This window comes from Electrona antarctica (genome assembly GCF_951216825.1).
Source record: "Electrona antarctica genome assembly, chromosome: 17".
NCBI lineage: Eukaryota > Metazoa > Chordata > Actinopteri > Myctophiformes > Myctophidae > Electrona > Electrona antarctica.
The window spans coordinates 42,745,237-42,765,064 of NC_136798.1; the positions used below are offsets into that span (position 1 = coordinate 42,745,237).

The 19,828-nt window shown below is 43.4% G+C and overlaps 1 protein-coding gene across 1 annotated transcript in view; it reads left to right on the plus strand.

Annotated features, from left to right (window-relative positions):
- The window catches only part of nmbr (neuromedin B receptor), a gene marked incomplete at both ends in the record, with an annotated part of 202,131 nt that extends 182,972 nt beyond the window's left edge, over positions 1–19,159 (plus strand). The window contains 2 exons of the mRNA XM_079526455.1: positions 13,859–14,097; positions 18,958–19,159. Coding sequence (XP_079382581.1) covers positions 13,859–14,097; positions 18,958–19,159 — 441 coding nt within the window. The remainder of the gene's footprint in view (positions 1–13,858; positions 14,098–18,957) is intronic.
- Between the last annotated feature and the right edge of the window lie 669 nt (positions 19,160–19,828).

A 19,828-nucleotide genomic window follows, 5' to 3' on the forward strand; every position in this document is an offset into this window, starting at 1 on the left:
GGTAGGCCTCAAGATCAGGTAGATTATAGTTATAGTCACCATGTACACAGTTTTTCAGTGCACAAATATTAATTTCCCAAAAAAAATAAAATAAAATAGTTTATTTTTTTAATTTATTTTATTTTTTACATAATAGGTAGTTAAACAACTAGTCGACTAGTCAACTAGTAAACTAGGCAACTAGTCAACTAGTAAAAATGACTAGAAGTGAATGCCCTAAGAAACAGGATCTCCTGCCCTATGGGCCTCATGGCTCTGCAATGCTACTTTTAGAGTATGTCGGTCTGGGATATAAATGCACGTCCATCCCCCACAAGCAGGACAGTTTGTCGTTGGAAGTGTGGCAGTTTGAATGACGCGCTTGTTTGAGAACATTGCGATATGCCCCATACATTGATTTATTGATTTCACCACAATCCATTATTATTCTCATAATGATGACATCATTCCAGCTCACACACAATGATAATGTTTTTTTTGTTTTGTTTTCTGTTTTGTAAAGTCAATGACGGGTTTCTTGAAAGGCACTGTATGAATTCAAGTTTTATTATTATTATTATTATTATTATTAGAACACTTCCTGGGGGTCTTTATGTGTGTAATATGTGGTTTTAGATATTTTAGATTTTAGCAGTGAGTCCAGTGTCTCTGATGTCATGGACACTGGGCTCACTTCCTTCCTGGACTACAATTCCCATAATGCTTTGGTGCACTGCTCCTCGTGGATAGGGGGAGGGCTGTCTTACTGAGACAACATGTAGTCCTAGGAAAAATAAAGAGGAAGGTGCACGGAGGTGCGGCCAGGGCTCCTGCGGGAGGTTTGCACATGCTCAGTGTAAACAGGAACTGTGATGATGGAGTGTTCCAGCAGAGGTGCTAGAGGTGCATGACAGTTGCTGACCCTGAACTGAAATAATAAAAAGGATATCAAAAAAAGAGAATAGTACAATGTTGATTTTGGTTTTATTTAAAAAAGTATATCAATTTCATAACTGGACATCTTTTTGTGTATAACAGACATTTATTAAATGTTAATGTTTTTGTATATTTTCTTTTGTGGATTTTCCATGTTCTTTTGATGCTCGCTTTGATTGTAGTAGCCTGTGTCAAACTTTTATTTTTGTGAAATGACAAAGGAACATGAAAAACTGTTCATTCAAGTGCTGTGAATGATATAAAACATTTGAAAAGGGAAGGGTGACTGCTGTTTAATTCTCAACTGTTCTGGATCATTATTTACATCACAAGTTATGAGCTTTCTATCTAGCACCTCTTCTGGAAAACTCCATCATCGCAGTTCCTGTTTACACTGAGCATGTGCAAACCTCCCGCAGGAGCCCGGGCCGCACCTCCGTGCTGCACCGTCCTCTTTAATGGGGACTTTAAGCAACGACTGTTTTCAGGATGGCTCCGCTACGCGGAAGTACGGCGGCTATGACGCCCACGCCGTAGCTGTCAAAATCGTTAAGCAAACGGCCTCCGGCGACGGCGACATTGGTTGCCATGGTGACGCGTCCATGCAGCATGTGTCAAACATAAACACTTTATTATTATTATTTTTATTAACACCCCGTCGCGCGTCAGCTAACTTGCCGATATTGCTTAATTCTGACATGCGTTGGACATGATCAGCAGTGGAAAGAAGAAGGTTCTGGAGAAATCTGTGTTATTCTAAAACCGTTTTAATAAACATGGTTAATATGACATATATGGTATTAGTGTTATTTCTTCATTCAGAGCATGCCAACACATTACACAGCATAAGAGAGGTGATGGAGCAATCGGTGTAAATGTATGACAGCTATCATCTCAATAAACATGGTTATGACATGGCGTTGTAGACACTACGTGTAAGTGTATGTTCTGCCGTAGTAGAAAGGGCTGCGACGGAGAGCAGGTTTATGTATCGAGCACTGATCCTTTTCCGGTTGCCGTAGCCGACTGCCGTAGCCGTCGTTGCTAAAATCACATAAAGACCCCCAGGAAAGTCATTAACATATTTTGTGTCCCTATAAGTGTTGAAGAGTGAAAATGCACAGCTGTTGACTTCTAGCGTTTACGTAAACATGGATTCAGGCCAAAGGATTAACGGCTAAAGAACACTTTATTCAGCGCATTACTAATGAGCATACACGTGAACAAAGGGACATCTATCACTATAGCAAGGCTGCATACCAATTAATACCAATCAGCTGTTTGGGATCACTTCTCATAAATGTCATGCCGACGTGAGTGTACTCCAAAACCGACGCTCGAATTTGAGGCAGATTTTACACTCCATTGATAAATGAGGGCCCTATAGTCTCGTGAATAGTTACTTGCGCAAGCAGAGCGTGCAAGTAATGTTATCAGTCAGGTGCTACGATGCGTGTGTCCGGGGCCAGCACATGGTATGACGTCATATATGCTGGCACGAAGCTGACCGTGCAGGTATGTTTTCCGGCATGCTACGAAGCATATGTCCCATGACGTGATGAAGATATGTACCAATGTCCCTTAGAATGTACGTGATATGATGTCATACGGACATATGGAAGCTGACCGTGCAGGTATGCTTTCCGTGAACCGTGATGAAGATTATGTACCAACGCCGGGGTATAATTGGTTGACGATGGTGACGTAACGATGACGTGTTTCAGTGTGATTTCGAAAAGGTTGTAATGAATTACCATATTTTTCTTCAACAGATGTTAAAAGTGTTTCATACTGATAGCAGTAAGGAGCATGAGACTAGCTGGCCATTACCACCGAGACCAAGATACCACTAACCAACTCAGAAATTACATAGCAGTAAGGAGCATGAGACTAGCTGGCCATTACCACCGAGACCAAGATACCACTAACCAACTCAGAAATTACATATACATAGACATAGGCAAGCTGGAAGGTACGTAGCAAATAGCTAAATCTAATAATTCAATATGTGAGGCTAAGATTTGAAAGTTTGTAGCGGTCTACAGCACTTGCACGCTCTGCAAGTAGGCACTTGCCAGAGTGCAGTTCTAGTTTTCAGTCATGTCATATATAGTCTCTTGAATAGTTTTCATTTAGTTTTAGTCATAGTCTCCAGTGCGTGCGTGCGTGGTCTGATTGATATGCCCCCTGTCATATCAGTGCTGGGACACACTATAAACAACATTACATGGCTGAGGGAAGTAGGGGTGCTGTAGCACCCCCTCCCCCCAGGCACAGCCCCCCCTCGAACAGGAGGGGAAGAAGAAAAAAAAGAATAAAATATGCTGTATCACAGTATTGGCACCTTATCCTGGTTAATTGCCTGTGTCAGTTCGTTCATATAACTTGCGTGTGGAGAGGGAAAGTAAAGGCCACGTTTGAGCGTGAAAATGCGCGAAAATGCGCGTGCATGATGCGCGTGCACGCGCATTTTTGCGGCGCGCGCATAGCGCGCGCACCCCCTACTAGACGCTCAGCCCCTGCGAGTGTAAAGTACTTCCCGCGGGCCTGCAACATTACCACATTTTCTGAGCCCCATGCAGATTTAAAATGGCTGAAAATGCTGCCTCATTAGAGAAGGAGAGGCGGGTGCAGGGACAGCTGCGGCAGGACAAGGACGGTGTCAATTTAGACTTGATTTATTAGTCATCGTTTGATTTAATCATGTATTCACTTTGCACTGTTTAGTTGGTGAGATTAAATCGACACGTTGTTTCCCCTAATCGTCTTCATACCTAAAGTTAAATGCTGTTATTTGTTTTTATTTTTGAGGGGCGCCAGCCCCTCCTATATACAGGTTTAATGTTGGTTTTAAAAACGCCATTGACGATGAAGGGAAAATGTACGTCATCTTGTCCCTAACACAAACATTAAATGCCATTAACAATAAAGATAATTTAATGTTTGTGTTGGCACCGTTTGTTTTATATCACCATTACATCACCTAATCAACATGAGTTATTAGTGCCCCTCACTTCACACGGGTGTGATTTTTTTTAACGTGTTGTCTGTTGTTTTTAACCTTGCTCTGTGCAGCACTTTGGAACTTTGTTTTGAGAAGGTGCCACACAAATAAATTCATTATCAGAAATTTCAGGAAAAACTAACAACTAACAAAAAAAAAATCATCCCCAAGAGCAGAGGTTAGGTACTACATCATATAGAGCAGTGGTTCCCAAACTTTTTCACTTTTTGAGTGGTGTAAACCAGGGGTTCTCAACCCGTGGGTCGCGACCCCTCGGGGGGTCGCCAAATTATTTTAGGGGGTCCCCAAATTATTTTCAAAAAAAAAAAGGGGGTTCCCGCCCAAAATGGTTTAAGGTTATTGTAGCAGTCAATTTATATTAGGGGTCGGGAGGGGGCGGGGCGGGGGTCCTGAGACATTGCCAAAGCATTTCCGGGGGTCCCCGGCCAAAAACGTTGAGAACCCCTGGTGTAAACCACTCCTACAACTGGCTTTGTTAGTTTAACAAACGTGTCTGTCTGTCTGTTCGTACCAAAAAATGAGCATGGTTGCTATGGTCACCCAGTTCACACGGGTGTGTTTTCATTACGTCAGACATTACGTCAGACCACAGCTGATCATTCTATATAAGACCTTACACCACTCAGTTCACACGGGTGTGATTTTTTGCTCTAGCAGTCACTTTAAACTGTTTTTATTTCAAGGACCCCCAGTTTGACATGCATTAGTCTATAGACCCCCCATTTAATGGCATTTCTATCTCTGGGACCCCCAATTTATATTGTGAAATCAATGTTAATTTTACTCTGAGGGTGTACAAATGGAACGAAATGTATTTAACAAACAAAATGTATTTTGGCGGGTCTTGATGCCGTCGTAATGACTGTTTTTTTCACTTGATGACGTGATGGGAGATTTATCGGCAAACACATCGGCATCGGTTCGAATAATCAATCAGACCGATTAATTAATTGGTCCAATTAATCGGTCTGTCTTTACAGATAAACAAGCCCAAAGTAACAGCTTGAATAGATCTACAAGCTCACAATATTAAATATAAAGGTATTTAAGTTAAATCTGACTTGCCTAAGCCTGCAGTGCAGACACCCTGGTACATGCATTTTTCAGAATGGACCAAATTAATATCATTTTTCAATACAGAATGAGATCATATCAACATCAGTAATATCGGTTATCGGCCATAACAGCAATTAATTATATCGGATATCGATATCGGCCAAAATGTCTCATCGGCATATCCCTACTGAAAATAGCCGATCTATCTAGTCTAGTCACTGGAAGGGGGTATCATGCACCCCCCGGAATTATACTTCTAATCAGTGTTTTCTTATTGGAAAAAATGTGCTGAAAATGATGAGTTATGATAAAAAGTTGTCAAAATGTCCCACCTACCTCAAAACCCCCTTTTAGGTATATGGCTCTGGCGAAATTGTGTAAAGGCAAATATTAATTCACTAAAATTACATAAATAGACATGGTGGTCTGAAATTGGTCATGGAGTATCTTGACACATAGGGGTATGTAGCAGAACAGGATTTGGTTGGTTGCTACCATTATATTCTTAAATATGACCCACATCATCCTCAGAAACACACAAAAATATGGTGTCCGCTTGACTAATAACAACAAAGATGGTTATTTTCCAACACATTATGGTGAGTATCACTGCCTCACTTGTATATAGAAAACTTCCCATATCCCTAAGCTTCAATTTGAGCCCAAGATAACCTTTCTATCTTGTAAATTACTCTTTCTGTCGCCAAAATTCTGAACTATACCTCAAATCGGTGAAAATTGTATATTCAGTCAGTTTCAGCTATACATTTGGAATGAATGATTGAATAACTGAGTTTGAACTGACTCCACATTATGGAATATTTCTTGAATAAGCCATGTTAAAAAGTTGGCAAAGTGTCCAATCTACCATTGTTATGCAAATGAGTTATGAAACAATCGATTTTCACTATATCTCAGCCAATATTGCACTTAAATTAACAAATAAGGTGTCTAGACCTATGTTTTGAGGGTCAACCGGTCAAGGATCTCAGTGAAACTATTCTTAAAGTGACCACATGTGCCCGTGGCATGCTGGTGTACAAATCAGTGCTGCCATTACAATAAAGTCACATTTATACCAAGTAAGAGATACCAATATTGCATATAACTTTTACAAATAAGGTATCTAGACAGGTGCTGTGCATTTAAGCAAGCTTTATAATTTAGAATATACTGTAGCATAACATCAAAAACTAAAAACATTCTTAGTATGAACAATAGTATACGGCAGTATACACGCTATAGAATGGCCTGCAATATGCAGTACAAAATTCAAACAGTCACACAATCCTGTAACAGTATTCCATCCTATTACTATACACACTCAAAGGCAAAAATGTAAACAGTGTACAAACAGTGACCACCCTAGCCTGCACCATAAAGAACAAAATGCACAAACGTCACATTAATCAGTCATCGTGTTCATAGAACTCATCAGTCTTCTTTGTCTTCTTGTCCATGGTCTCCAATGACAAGGATTTTCAACCATCTCTGCCCTTCATATGGTTTTGTTTTTACCACAATAGCTTCATCAGCTCGCTTGTATAAGGCGGTGGTTCTCTTCAGAGCAGAGTAGCATGGAGGAAGACGAGCCAGGTCAACTTTAGATTTAAGAAGTGAGTTTGTCATTTGCCCCCACCATTGTCCGCAGCAACTTGGCACGGGTGACGTCCACTGGGGCGGCGGTGGCTCAGGGGTAGAGTGGCTGGATGGTAACCGCAAGGTTGCCAGTTCAAACCAGGGCTCCCCCAGAGTTAGTGTCGAAGTGTCCTTGAGCAAGACACTGACTGAACCCCTAACAGCTCCCGATGTGCAGGTTGGTGCTTTGCATGGTTTCCGCTGCCATCAGTGTATGAATGTGTGTGTGAATGTGTGTGTCTATGTAAAGGCGCTTTATAAATGCACCATTTACCATACTGAAGACTCGCAACTCTGTCCATACAGCAGACAGATGAATTGCTCCAACTATACTAATTAAGGATCTGTTCCATATAGTGTAGCACAAGGCACATTTGAAGGACCCCCATAACCCTTACAGTTCCATTTGTACATTCAGAGTTGCACACCCGTAAGTGGCCCTGCATATCAACAGCTCAGTGGCCTTGTGGTCAGAGCGTTTGCCTTGAGACTGGGAGGTCGGGGTTCGATCCCCGGCCGGGTCATACCAAAGACTCCGAAAAATGGAACCCAGTACATCCCTGCTTGTCCCTGCTTGGCACTCAGCATCAAGGGTTGGATTGGGGTAAGTCCCTGATACATACTAGCGTCATGTCCAGGGGGTGTACTTGTACATCAAGCTGCCTCCTACTACAGAAACAGGAGATAGGCTCCTGCCCTATGGGCCTCATGGCTCTGCAAGGCTTACAGGTCCATTTGGTTCCATTCTGTACACACTGTAAAGTTACACACCCGTAAGAGGCCCTGGATATCATCAACAGCTCAGTGGCCTTGTAGTTAGAGCGTCCGCCCTGAGACTGGATGGTCAGGGGTTCGATCCCCAACTCGGTAATACCAAAGGGTTGGATTGGGGTAAGTCCCTGCGACATACTAGTCATGCCAGGGAGTGTACTTGTTAGGCTCCTGCCCTATGGGCCACATGGCTTGGCTTGAGCTATAGAGCTATTTGAATTGTGAGTCTTCAGTGAAACAGTGGTGGGAGCAGATGACAAACTAATTTCTAAATCTAAAGTTGACCTGGCTCGTCTTCCTCCATGCTACTCTGCTCTGAAGAGAACCATCGTGTCTTATACAAGCGAGCTGATGAAGCTTTTTTGGAAAAACCAAAACCCTATGATGAAGGGCAGGGGGGGTTGAAACTAAAGAGTTTTTTAATCCAGTGTGTCCTGCGGTGCAGTCCTACCAACCTCACTGGTTGATCTCCTTGACACTGTCTGGAGAGCATGGACAAGAAGCCGACGAGATAGAGGAATTGATTTAATCGGCACTGATTTGTACACCAGCATGCCACGGGCACATGTGGTCACTTTAGGAATAGTTTCACTGAGATCCTCGACCCTCAAAACATAGGTCTAGACACCTTATTTGTTCATTTAAGTGCAATATTGGCTGAGATATAGTGAAAATCGATTAATTTGATAATGGAGGCACTCATTTGCATAAAAATGGTAGATGGGACACTTTGCAAACTTTTTAACATAGCTTATTCAAGTAAGAAATATTCCATGATGTGGAGTGAGTTAAAACTCAGTCAACTCAAGTGAGGCAGTGATACTCACCATAATGTCTTTGTTATTAGTCAAGCAGACACCATATTTTTTGGTGTTTCTGAGGATGATGTGGGTCATATTTAAGAATATAATGGTAGCAACCAACCAAATCCTGTTCTGCTACTTACCCCTATGTGTCAAGATACAGACCACCATGTCTATTTATGTAATTTTAGTGAATTAATATTTGCCTTTACACAATTTCGCCAGAGCCATATACCAAAAAGGGGGTTTTGAGGTAGGTGGGACATTTTGACAACTTTTTATCATAGCTCATCATTTTCAGCACATTTTTTCCAATAAGAAAACACTGATTAGAAGTATAATTCCGGGGGGTGCATGATACCCCCTTCCAGTGACTGTACTAATCGGCTATTTTCAGCATGCAACTAATTGTAAAATTACTTTTTAGTCTAGTTTTTATTTGTTGACAAAATTGTCATTGTTAGTTTTAGTCATCATAGCTTAGTTTTCATTTAGTTTCCATTTAGTTTTCGTCAATGAAAAAAGGTAGTCGACGAACATTTTTCGTCTTAGTTTTAGTCGACAAAGACAACACTGCTCCCAGTTGCTTGGGCAGAGAAGTATGAAAAGGATATTAAGAGGTTTTCTTTCTCTTTTATTTTTTACATTAATCATAAATAATTTATTATTGTAGTATATGCATAAAGTTATTCTTTCATTTTGATATTGCAAAACAATGTTGCGTATAGGCCTACACCAGATAAAAATAAGAAACAAATGTAATGAAGGAAAATAAAGAATGTATTAATGCTATTAATGCAATCTTTGTTTACTGGCTTACTGGTATACTTGAGAAAATAAAATGTAACTAGAAAAAGTGCCCTTCTGGGCACAGGTCTCCACCAGGAGGATAGGACTGTGTGAGATGTTTGTCAAAATGTTTAGGAGTAATATAAACATGTTTGCCTTTGATGGCAATTGGATGATTTGAGTGTTTTACAAAAGTCGGCCTCCTGGTGGCGCTATAAAAGGCAGATGCGGAAAATGCAGGTCAAAGGTTTGTCCTTGGCCTCTGGGAGTGTGCATGCAACGTTTCAAGCAGATCGGTGCAGTTTTAGGTACAAAATGTGAAAAGCTGCCTCATGGTGGCGCTATAACAGGCCGTTCTGGAAAATGCGGGGCAGAGGTTCATCGTTGGCATCCAGGGAGTGTGTGTGCAAAGTTTGGCATCGACCGGGTTAACGGTGCCGGAGATTAGCTGGTAACGGACGGACGGAAGGACGGACGGACGGACACACACACACACACGGACGGAGTGCAAAACATACTCTCTCCCCATGCCTTCGGCCTGGTGGAGACAATAATTGAAAGACCAGAAAACTCACAAATAATTAAACTGTGCTTTATTAAAGCAAACATATTGCACGGCTCCAGATAGAATTGCAATAATCTTTTGGGCCAAAAATGTCTCATTTGATAATAGAGGTTGCCTATACCCCTGGTGTAGGCTATAGAATTCTTGTTAATTAAGTAATGCAGCCTTTTAACAATAAGTTAACTCTCAAGAGTTAAAGATCTAATAAGGGTCCATTTGGTTACCAACTCTCCATCGTTTAGCTGGAGGGGACCACCTGGAACCCCACCAAGGACCACTTGGTGGTCCCCGGACCACCGGTTGAAAACCACTGCTCCAGAGCGAGCTTTTGTGCACACATTTGAAAGCATCGTCGACTGTGGTGGAACATTAGCAATTGCAACATAACAACATGGCATTTCTTCTATCTATATAGTCTGGAGTGCTCCATGTCTGCAGCAGAACGAAGCGACCTTGTGCTTGCGTCGCTTTCGAAATTTCAAATCCAGGAATGAATCAGTCGAGTCAATTTTTTTCCCCTTTTGTCACTGAAAAGATGACAAAAGCAGCAGTTTAAGTCTTATTTTTCTTATGGAACCTGGGGAGGAGTCGTTGCTGAGTCGCATATACGTAAGTGAATATTGAGTTGTTGTTGTTGCTTGCGTTTCGTTTGCGGTTCATTTGAAGTATGTGGTCTGGACTTTTAGAGGAAGAGTAAAGTCTTGGAACATTGGAATTGGGTATATTGTATTCATTTATATATCGTTCAACAATGCCGTCTTATATCGGCCCAAACCACACCAATGATTCCTCATGCAACTTCTCTTTTGTGTAATCATCCTCAAACGTCCAACTCGGTATCGAGTATAGCCACGCCCTCGTCTCTGGTCCCGCACGTGGAAGAGGCCGGCCTCCGAAGGAGGTCTCTACAGGGGGGCAAGTGTTAACCCATTTAGACCTGAGATCGATTCTACAAAATGTCTTCTAAATCCTGACAGTTTTCTGAAAAACCCATGTTTCTGTGTCAGTGGTTCTCAAACCTTTTCATGTCAAGGACCCCCAGAAATATATGTAATTGGCCGCCGACCCCATCTGAAAATATGTTGTTAAGGGACGTTCACTCTGAAAGAATATATTCAAACATTTGGGCCACATTTTCATGATTTTTCAAAAATAGCAGACCTACAAGCTCGTAGCGCGGCACTCGGTGCTGCGCTATGAATCAGAATCAGAATCAAAATCAGATGTATTTGTCACATCACATTAAAAGTAAGGTGGGTGAAATACTTTGTTGTGCAGGCACTCATTGCAGTTACAGGGGAAGGTGACAACAATTGGAGCTACACAGCTGCAGCCATATTTCGGCGCTGCCCTCAGCTTTCTTGCATCAGAAAAAGAAAAAGAAAAGAAGAAAAAGAAGGATAGGGGGGAGGCAGAGTTGGGGTGGGGGTGTTGACAGAGAGGGAGGGGGAGGAGGGGGCATACATCACATCACATTACAATTTCTATTGTATCGTGCAGGCACAGAATGAGCTTGTAGATCTGCTATTTTTCAATATCTAAAGTACGACACAATGCGTAAAACACCAAAAGGGGTTCCCGCCAGAAATGGGTTAATTATGTGGTTCGGCAGACTGCTCAGGCTCGCCACACTCGCATGCAATGTTAACAATGGTTGGAAAAAAACTGTTCATTCAAAAGCAGCACCTAATTGGTTCTCAAAGCGGGGTCTGGGGACACCAGGGGGGCCTTGACGGGATTCCAGGGGGTAAATTATCACAGCTAAATTATTCATAATTATAAAGAGTGTACTGTACACAATTGAACCCAATGGACCCTTATGGGTGCATATGGTTCCATTTGTACGCTCTCAGAGTAATGGGGCGTCCTTGAAATATAAAGAAAATCAGAACCGTCTGAACTGTGTGTGTGTGTGTGTGTGTGTGTGTGTGTGTGTGTGTGTGCGTGTGCGTGCGTGCGTGCGTGCGTGCGTGCGTGCGTGCGTGCGTGCGCAGGGACACACATTGCTGTCTATAGGAGTGGCTATAGCACCGCTCAAAAAGGTACATGTACAATTATTAGGTACAATTCTGCCAGGATGTTACATTTCTGTGAAGGAAGCTTTCATGTCCCCTGAGTGGTGTTTTTCATTCAGTCTGACGCACACACACACACGCACACGCACAGTCGCACACACACACACACACACGCACACGCACATGCACACGCACGCACTTTAATGTCCCTGAGTGTTGTTTTTCATTCAGTCTGACACACAGAGTGTGTGTGTGTGTCACAGTGTTAGTCTCTTCTGCTGTCATGCAGGACTTTCAAATTATTGTAAACACAACATGAACATAGTACTCTTATTATGCACATCGCATTCTCGCCAAGATATATTTTCGAGTAACCCCCACCACCCAAAAAAAACCCGAATGGTTCAAGCCCATTAATTAATATTCGAGTGCCAACCCTAACGAGCGAATGTTCGAACCCCGAATGTTCAGGGACAGCCTTAGCACGCACGCACGCACGCACGCACGCACGCACGCACGCACGCACGCACGCACGCACGCACGCACGCACGCACGCACGCACGCACGCATGCACACACACACACACACACACACACAAAAAAAACTGTACCTCTACAAACACTACAGTGATTCTTAACGACGGGTTATCAGTGGCGGTCGGACAGCACATTTGACACCGCGGCCCGTGTCGGCCAATTAAAGAGAAACCCCATGCATCTTAAAATCGTTACTCGATGTCCTCGGCAAATTGAACGCGGTGGCGGGCGGCGGCCAAATTGATTCTCGACTCTCTCCAGGTTTGGACTTAACGAGGTCTGTGGGAAGCGAAAGGTTAAGGCGCGCGCGCCGCTGACATCTGAGCCAAGGCTTTTTCCACTTGAGATTCGTTTACATCGAGTAGCACTTTCACAAATGCCTGTTGACCTTTTGCGCGTCCAAGCGCTGCATGTTTGTGGGCAGGGAGGGAGTGCGTGGGTGCATGCGTGTGTGTGTGTGTGTGTGTGTGTGTGTGTGTGTGTGTGTGTGTGTGTGTGTGTGTGTGTGTGTGTGTGTGTGTGTGTGTGTGTGTGTGTGTGTTTGTTCCTTTAGTGGCCTATAGGCAACATCGGTAGACAGGTGGCCCCCTCCATCCATAGGCAGGCACACATCATTGAGGCCTGGAGGCGTGTTTGAATGCCATCCGTCCATTAACACGGCATCGCTCAGCGGGAGTGAGACAGTTAGGGTCCCCACGCAGAAAGAGATGTTCATATACTGCATCACTCAGTGGTTCTCACAGTGGAAGTGAGGGGGTTCCAGAGGGTCCCCACGCAGAAAGAGATGTTCATAATCACTCAGTGGTCCTCACAGTGGGAGTGAGGGGGTTCCAGAGGGTCCCCACGCAGAAAGAGATGTTCATATACTGCATCACTCAGTGGTTCTCACAGTGGGAGTGAGGGGGTTCCAGAGGGTCCCCTGCACACAGAAAGAAATGTTCATATAGCATTACAATCTGCTTCAGTGTCTGTCTGTCTGTCTGTCTCTCGCGCGCGTTTGCGCAACTTCTTTGACTTTGTATCAAAAGACTCTGATTCTGACTCTGACTGACTCATGACTCCGACTGATTCTGATTCCGCCTGACTCTGACTTCCACAGCCCCTGTAGTTGGCCTACTATAGGGCCTGTGTGTATTCCTGTACTGTATAGGCCTATGTCTTTGCTTCCCACAGGTTCTGAGTCGCCAATCAGTGCATTGGGAGCACCTGCGGCCAGTGTGCCCAGCGTGCTCTATTAAGGGCTGGGAGTTGGCCACGCTCACCCTCTCTCGCCTTCCATGAGAGCAGCAGCATTTTGTTTGCACCCCACACTGCATTTACCACACAGCCACTCACTTACACTATACTGATTAACACACCCCACTTAGTACTTTAGTATTGTTTGACGCATACGTCTGTTTATATTGTAAATAAATATCGTTTTGTGCACTTTTAACCCATTTTCGGGCGGGAACCCCTTTTGGTGTTTTAAACATTGTTATAATTTAGCTATTGAAAAACAGCAGATCTACAAGCTCATAGCGCGCCACTATGAACTTGAAGGTCTGCTATTTTTGAAAAATCGTGAAAATATTTATTTCAGAAAACTGGAGGATTTAGAAGATTTTTTTTTTAAATTTCGACGTTAGGCCTAAATGGGTTAAACAGCCGTACGTCTTCCTCCTCCTTTTGTTATGGCCTAAGAGCCCAGGTCATGACATGACTCTGTCTGATTCTGCCTCTGCCTCTGCTTTGTTGATTCACAGATGGACACCAGGAAGCGGCTGGCCAAGATCGTGCTGGTGTTCGTGGGCCTGTTCGCCCTGTGCTGGTTCCCCAACCACGTGCTCTACATGTACCGCTCCTTCCACTACAGCCAGATGGACGTGTCGCTGGCGCACCTGGTCATCACGCTGGTGGCGCGCGTCCTCAGCTTCTCCTCGTCCTGCGTCAACCCCTTCGCCCTCTACATGCTCAGCGAGAGCTTCCGGAGGCACTTCAACAGGTCGGGCTCCTGTTATAATTATTATTACTATAGCCCTTACCCGTCGATGGAGATTATTGATATCCAAACCGGTCGCATCGCTCCACATGCTGGGAGCGCCTGTTGCGCAACACTCAATGTTATTTTCCGGTGGGACGTCATTGAAAATGCCCCCACCCCCCATTTTAGCCGACGAGATAGAAAATCTTAAAACGTTAATAACTTTTGATCTAAATCATTCCGTCCAATTCTAAGAAAAGATTATGTGTTAGACGGCCCAGCGCGGTCCCGTCGCTAGTCGCGTTAGAATTAATCATACCTCCCGTTGTTGTCGATCGCATCGAGAGTGTTTTGGCTACATCTAGTCTAGCTACTTCAGCTACATCCGGGATAGCATCCGGTCCATCGCTAAATGTGCTCCGCTGCTATAAATTGCTGGGCGCTATGATTTAATGGATTAAATAACCCTGGGCGTCCGGGGTGTTAATGACGTTTAGAAGATTTAGAACACTTTACTGGGGTTTGTATGTGGATTTAGATATTTTAGATTTTAGTAGTGTCATGGACACTGGGCTCACTTCCTTCCTGGACTACAATTCCCATAATGCTTTGGTGCACTGCTCCTCCTTGTGGATAGGTGGAGGGCTGTCTTACTGAGGCAACATGTAGAATGTGATGCGAGAGTGCGGTCTATAGCCAACACCAACTCGGGACTCCTGAATCCTATCTAGTCTCCGAGTCCTATCTAACATCAGGGCCTAGATAATAGTCTACTTGCCAGCCCATAGGGCCCCATTGTGAACCTGGACATTTGAGTACCCTAAAGTTTTATGTAAGAAATGTTGAGTATGGGTCCCCAGAATTTACAAACTACCGGATGCTAACTTGCATACATTGGGCAATTTTCATAATAGGGGGTTATATATGTGACCATACCATTACTAACCTATATAAGGCAAAACATTCAAAATGTCATCATGCTTTGGCATGTGACATGTCAAACTAGGGGTTTTTCATGATTCTGAATCCATTCCAAGCATTAGTTTTGCACAAAAAAACACTCTTTGGGCTAAAAACAGCCATTTGCCCAAACGTGCTGACCTCATCACATTTGTGATGACAGCTATATGGCCATTTTCAGCACAACAAGTGTTTTTTGTGCAAAACTAATGCCGGGAATGGATTCAGAATCATGAAAACCCTCTAGTTTGACATGGCACATGCTACTTAAAGCATGATGACTTTTTTGAATAGGTTGTTAAAGGTATGGTCACATTATGGCTATTATGAAAACTGGCCAACATAATGCAAGTTAGCATCCGGCAGTTTCTAAATGCTGCATTACTGCACTACTCGACATTTCTAACAGAAAACTCTAGGCTACACATTCGGGTTCACATTCTGGCAAGTGGACTAGAAGCTGCCGCGCCGCAGTGCTTCTGCGTAGGTGGTGCACTTCTTGCCTTTCCTGGCGTTGCCCGTAGGTGGTGCACTTCTTGCCTTTCCTGGCGTTGCCCGTAGGTGCTTGCCTTTATAGTTCAGGGTGCCTGACGCAGTGCCCTGCTGCCATCCTCATCCTTCTCTCTCTGGCTGTCTGTGACCCGTGGTACTGTAGGTCCCCATGCATAGACGCCCACATTTCGGATGTGGTCCGTCCATGTGACATCTATAGCGACACCTAGTTCTCTTCAAAAGTGAACGAACGAATGAATAAAATAATGATACTACTACTACTACTACTACTAATAGTCATCATCAACATCATCATCATCATCATCATCATAAATGCAGTGGTGGAAAGTAACTAAGTACTTTTACTTAAGTACTGTACTTAAGTACAATTTTGAGGTATTTCCAATTTCCAGTACTTTTACTTCTACTCCACTACATCTCAGAGGCAATATTTGTACTTTTACTTCACTACAATTATTTGAAAATTGAAGTTACTAGTTAGGCCTACTTTGGAGATTTTAATTTTGATTAGGCAATTTGAAAATAGCCGATCTACAAGCTCACAATGCGCATCAAAGTACATTTTGATGCTGATACTTTTGTACTTTTACTCAAGTACATTTTCAATTCCGTACTTTTACTTGTAACAAAGTACTTCTAAATTGCAGTATTGGTACTTTTACTTAAGTAAAACCATTGAGTACTTTTTCCCACCACTGCATAAATGTAATTTGTACTTTCACGTTGGATTGATTGATTGATTGAACATTTTATTAACAGTTTGCAGAATTACAGTACATTTCAAGCACAAACTCAATACAAAGGCTGTTAACTGTGAGTGGACGACCCAATTAAGCATTACACTTGTTTACAACAGGGTCCACCATGTTCAATTCATCAAAACATTTAGAGACGTACAAATAGACACTTCTATATAGACAAAGAACAGTATAGGAATTCATCATAATGGAGGTAAAAAGGGAAAAGAAACATATACAGTGAGGGGAAAAGGGGGGGGGGTGGATCAGATTGGCAGAATAAGGGTGCACTCACACGGTTAATGCAATGCTCTGTGCTCGTTGGATGAATGTTGTGTTGTCATGGCCGCCCAATGCATTTCCAATGGAGGTCACATGGTTTGACACAACATAGGAGGAGGGGTCTGTTGTATGGCTTTCAGCTGTGTTTCGACTGCGCCCCTCCCCCTCACACAACACAATGTTGTGTCAAACCATGTGACCTCCATTGGAAATGCATTGGGCGGCCATGACACAACACAGCATTGATCCAACGAGCACAGAGCATTGCATTAACCGTGTGAGTGCACCCTAAGGGTGAGCTCACACGGTTAATGCAATGCTCTGTGCTCGTTGGATGACAGATTTTGGTTGTGAGTGTCATGGCCGCCCCCAATGCATTTCCAATGGAGGTCACATGGTCTGTTGTATGGCTTTCAGCTGTGTTTCGACTGCGCCCCTCCCCCTCATACAACACAATGTTGTGTCAAACCATGTGACTCCCATTGGAAATGCATTGGGGCGGCCATGACACAACACAACATTCATCCAACAAGCATAGAGCACTGCATTAACCATGTGAGCTCAGCCTTAGGAACAGCACACAAAGCCTGTAGGGGGGAAAAACCAACAAACAGCATAGCTCCCCGTTGGAAAGCAGCTAAAAGGTCAATGTATATGTCATAAATACCGGTCATAATTCATCCGACTGGAGATTACCTACTTCATAATAAGGTCATGATACCTCCAGTGACTGCAAGCCCCATCTGCCATCTTAATGACGGCTTCTTAACAGCATGAGGAAGGTCGCAAGACCGAAACGTAGCTTCTTAACCCAGGGAACCCCTTTTGGTGTTGGCATTATGTTATGCTTTAGCTATTGAAAAATAGCAGATCTACAAGCTCACAAGCTTGCATGTAGGTCTGCTATTTTTGAAAAATCGAAGAACCACTGACATTAGAAACATAGCTTTTTCAGAAAACTGTCAGGATGTAGAAGACATTTTTAGAATCTGATCTCAGGTCAAAATGGGTTAAATTAATGCTCTGAACCCAGCAAGTGGCGGTGTGCGGGTGTCCCTCCTTTCCACATTGTATATGCCTCGTCATCATCGCACCTGCTCCAAATTACCTACCAGGTGTGCGGAATTAAGTCATCTCTCTAACGGCATGCTTAGAAAAAGATCTTTTGCAGGGAATATAGGAATGGATAATGTACAGTAGGCGTTTATAATGTTTTGACGTTAAAGCCTTTACTTTGAATGGAGGAGAGAAAAAAGAAACGTCACCCACTTTTACAGTAAAATAGAACATGCACTTAAAGGGGAAAACCACCCATTTTCTACATTTTACTATGTCATTAATGTACCTTAGAGCTGTTGTGTGGAAATAATAAAAAAGTTCCCCCATTCTGTGTTTCCTAGAAATGTAATTATGAAAAAAATCATTAACATGGTGAAACACATCTTGATGACATCATCAAGATGTGTTTCACCATGTTAATGATTTTTTTCAGACCTCTAGTTCTAGGAAACACAGAATGGGGGAACTTTTTTATTATTTCCACACAACAGCTCTAAGGTACATTAATGACATAGTAAAATGTTGAAAATGAGTGGAATGCCCCTTTAAGCAAGACATGTGTCTCGGTACTTAACTAAAACATGTGCTTAAAGATGGAGTGCCGTGATCTTTTTTCCCAATCTTTTTTCACTTTTCAAAAAAGTGTACAGTATTTGTTAAAATCTCGTTTTTAATGTGGAAACACCCTCCAGTTCATTAACACGATGCATTAACCCCCAAACACCTCGCAAGTTAAGATTTAACCCCGGAGGTCGCCAAACCCATCGTGTTTTAAGCATTATGTTATACTTTAGCTATTGAAAATCTACAAGCTCATAGCGTGGCACTGAGTGCCGCGCTACGAGCTTGTAGATCTGCTATTTTTGAAAAACTGTGAAAATGTGGCGCAAATCTTTGAATATTCATTCTTTCAGAGTGAACATTTCAACTCAAATCTTTGCTTCTGGGGGGGTCCCTGGAACATATTTTCAGATGGCGGTCGGCGGCCAAATACACATAATTCTGGGGGTCCTATATTGAGCACCACTGACATAGAAACATAGGGTTTTTTTCAGAAAACTGTCAGGATTTAACCGATCAGATGGCGGTCGGCGGCCAAATACACATAATTCTGGGGGTCCTTGACATGAAATATTGAGCACCACTGATATAGAAACATGAGGTTTTTCAGATTTAAAAAAAATATATACATTTTAAAAATTTCGACATCAGGCCTAAATGGGTTTAAGTAAAAACAGTAGGCTACTTTTTTTTCCCACCACTGACTAACACCGTGGTCTCTCTCTCTCTCTCTCTCTCTGCCTCCCACCATGTCTTCCTCTCGTTGCAGCCAGCTGCGTTGCGGCCGAGGGACGCGCCCCGAGCGCCAGGTGAGCTACCTGCAGAGCACCTCCCACATCCGCCTCACCTCCATCAAGAAGACCGTGCCCGCCGCGGCCGTTGTCGCCGCCGTGATGCCGCCCAAAGATCTCGGAGCCGCCGCCACCGCTGCGGCCAACAGAAACTCTACCAAGCAGAAAGTGGCTATGTGAAAAAATATATATGAATAAAATAAACACTGCAGGAGTTGGAATTGGACATGAATGAGTCGCACTGCCGTGCGTGCGTTTAGGTAAAGCGCCATGGACAGCGGTGGGCTGGTGAAGTTCACTTTAAAAAATGGTAGAGTCTCCCAAGAGACGAGAAGTGGGTTCCACACACTGGTATAGCCAAAGTGCTGATACTTTTATTTTTGGACGAAGAGTAAAAAGAAGGTTCTGCCTTCTCGAGGTTTGGTTGCCAGCGTGTGCCGGCCACCTTTCTTGTCTCTCGAAGACTACAATTTAGATTATTCTGCCCATGGGCAAAACTACAAGACCTACAAGTTTAATTACCATCATTCAGAAGTGTTTCCACCCCGACACGAAGGAACGAGGAATAACTGAACCATTTGGGGGAACAACATTCCTCCGTCAAGCACGTTGTTTCTCTACAGCTAACGGCCGGCCCAGTCCATTGTTTTCAAAGATCTTTGGGGGATTTCCATTGGCCAGCGAAAAGGTCACAAAAAGGCCCCGCTTTCTGGGGGTTTAGGTTGTATATTATTAAATCCAGGCCACTAGGGCACCGCAGCTAGGCCAGTGTTCCAATGCCGAGTGGACCAAAGCAAAGGCCACTAGGGCACCGCAGCTAGGCCAGTGTTCCAATGCCGAGTGGACCAA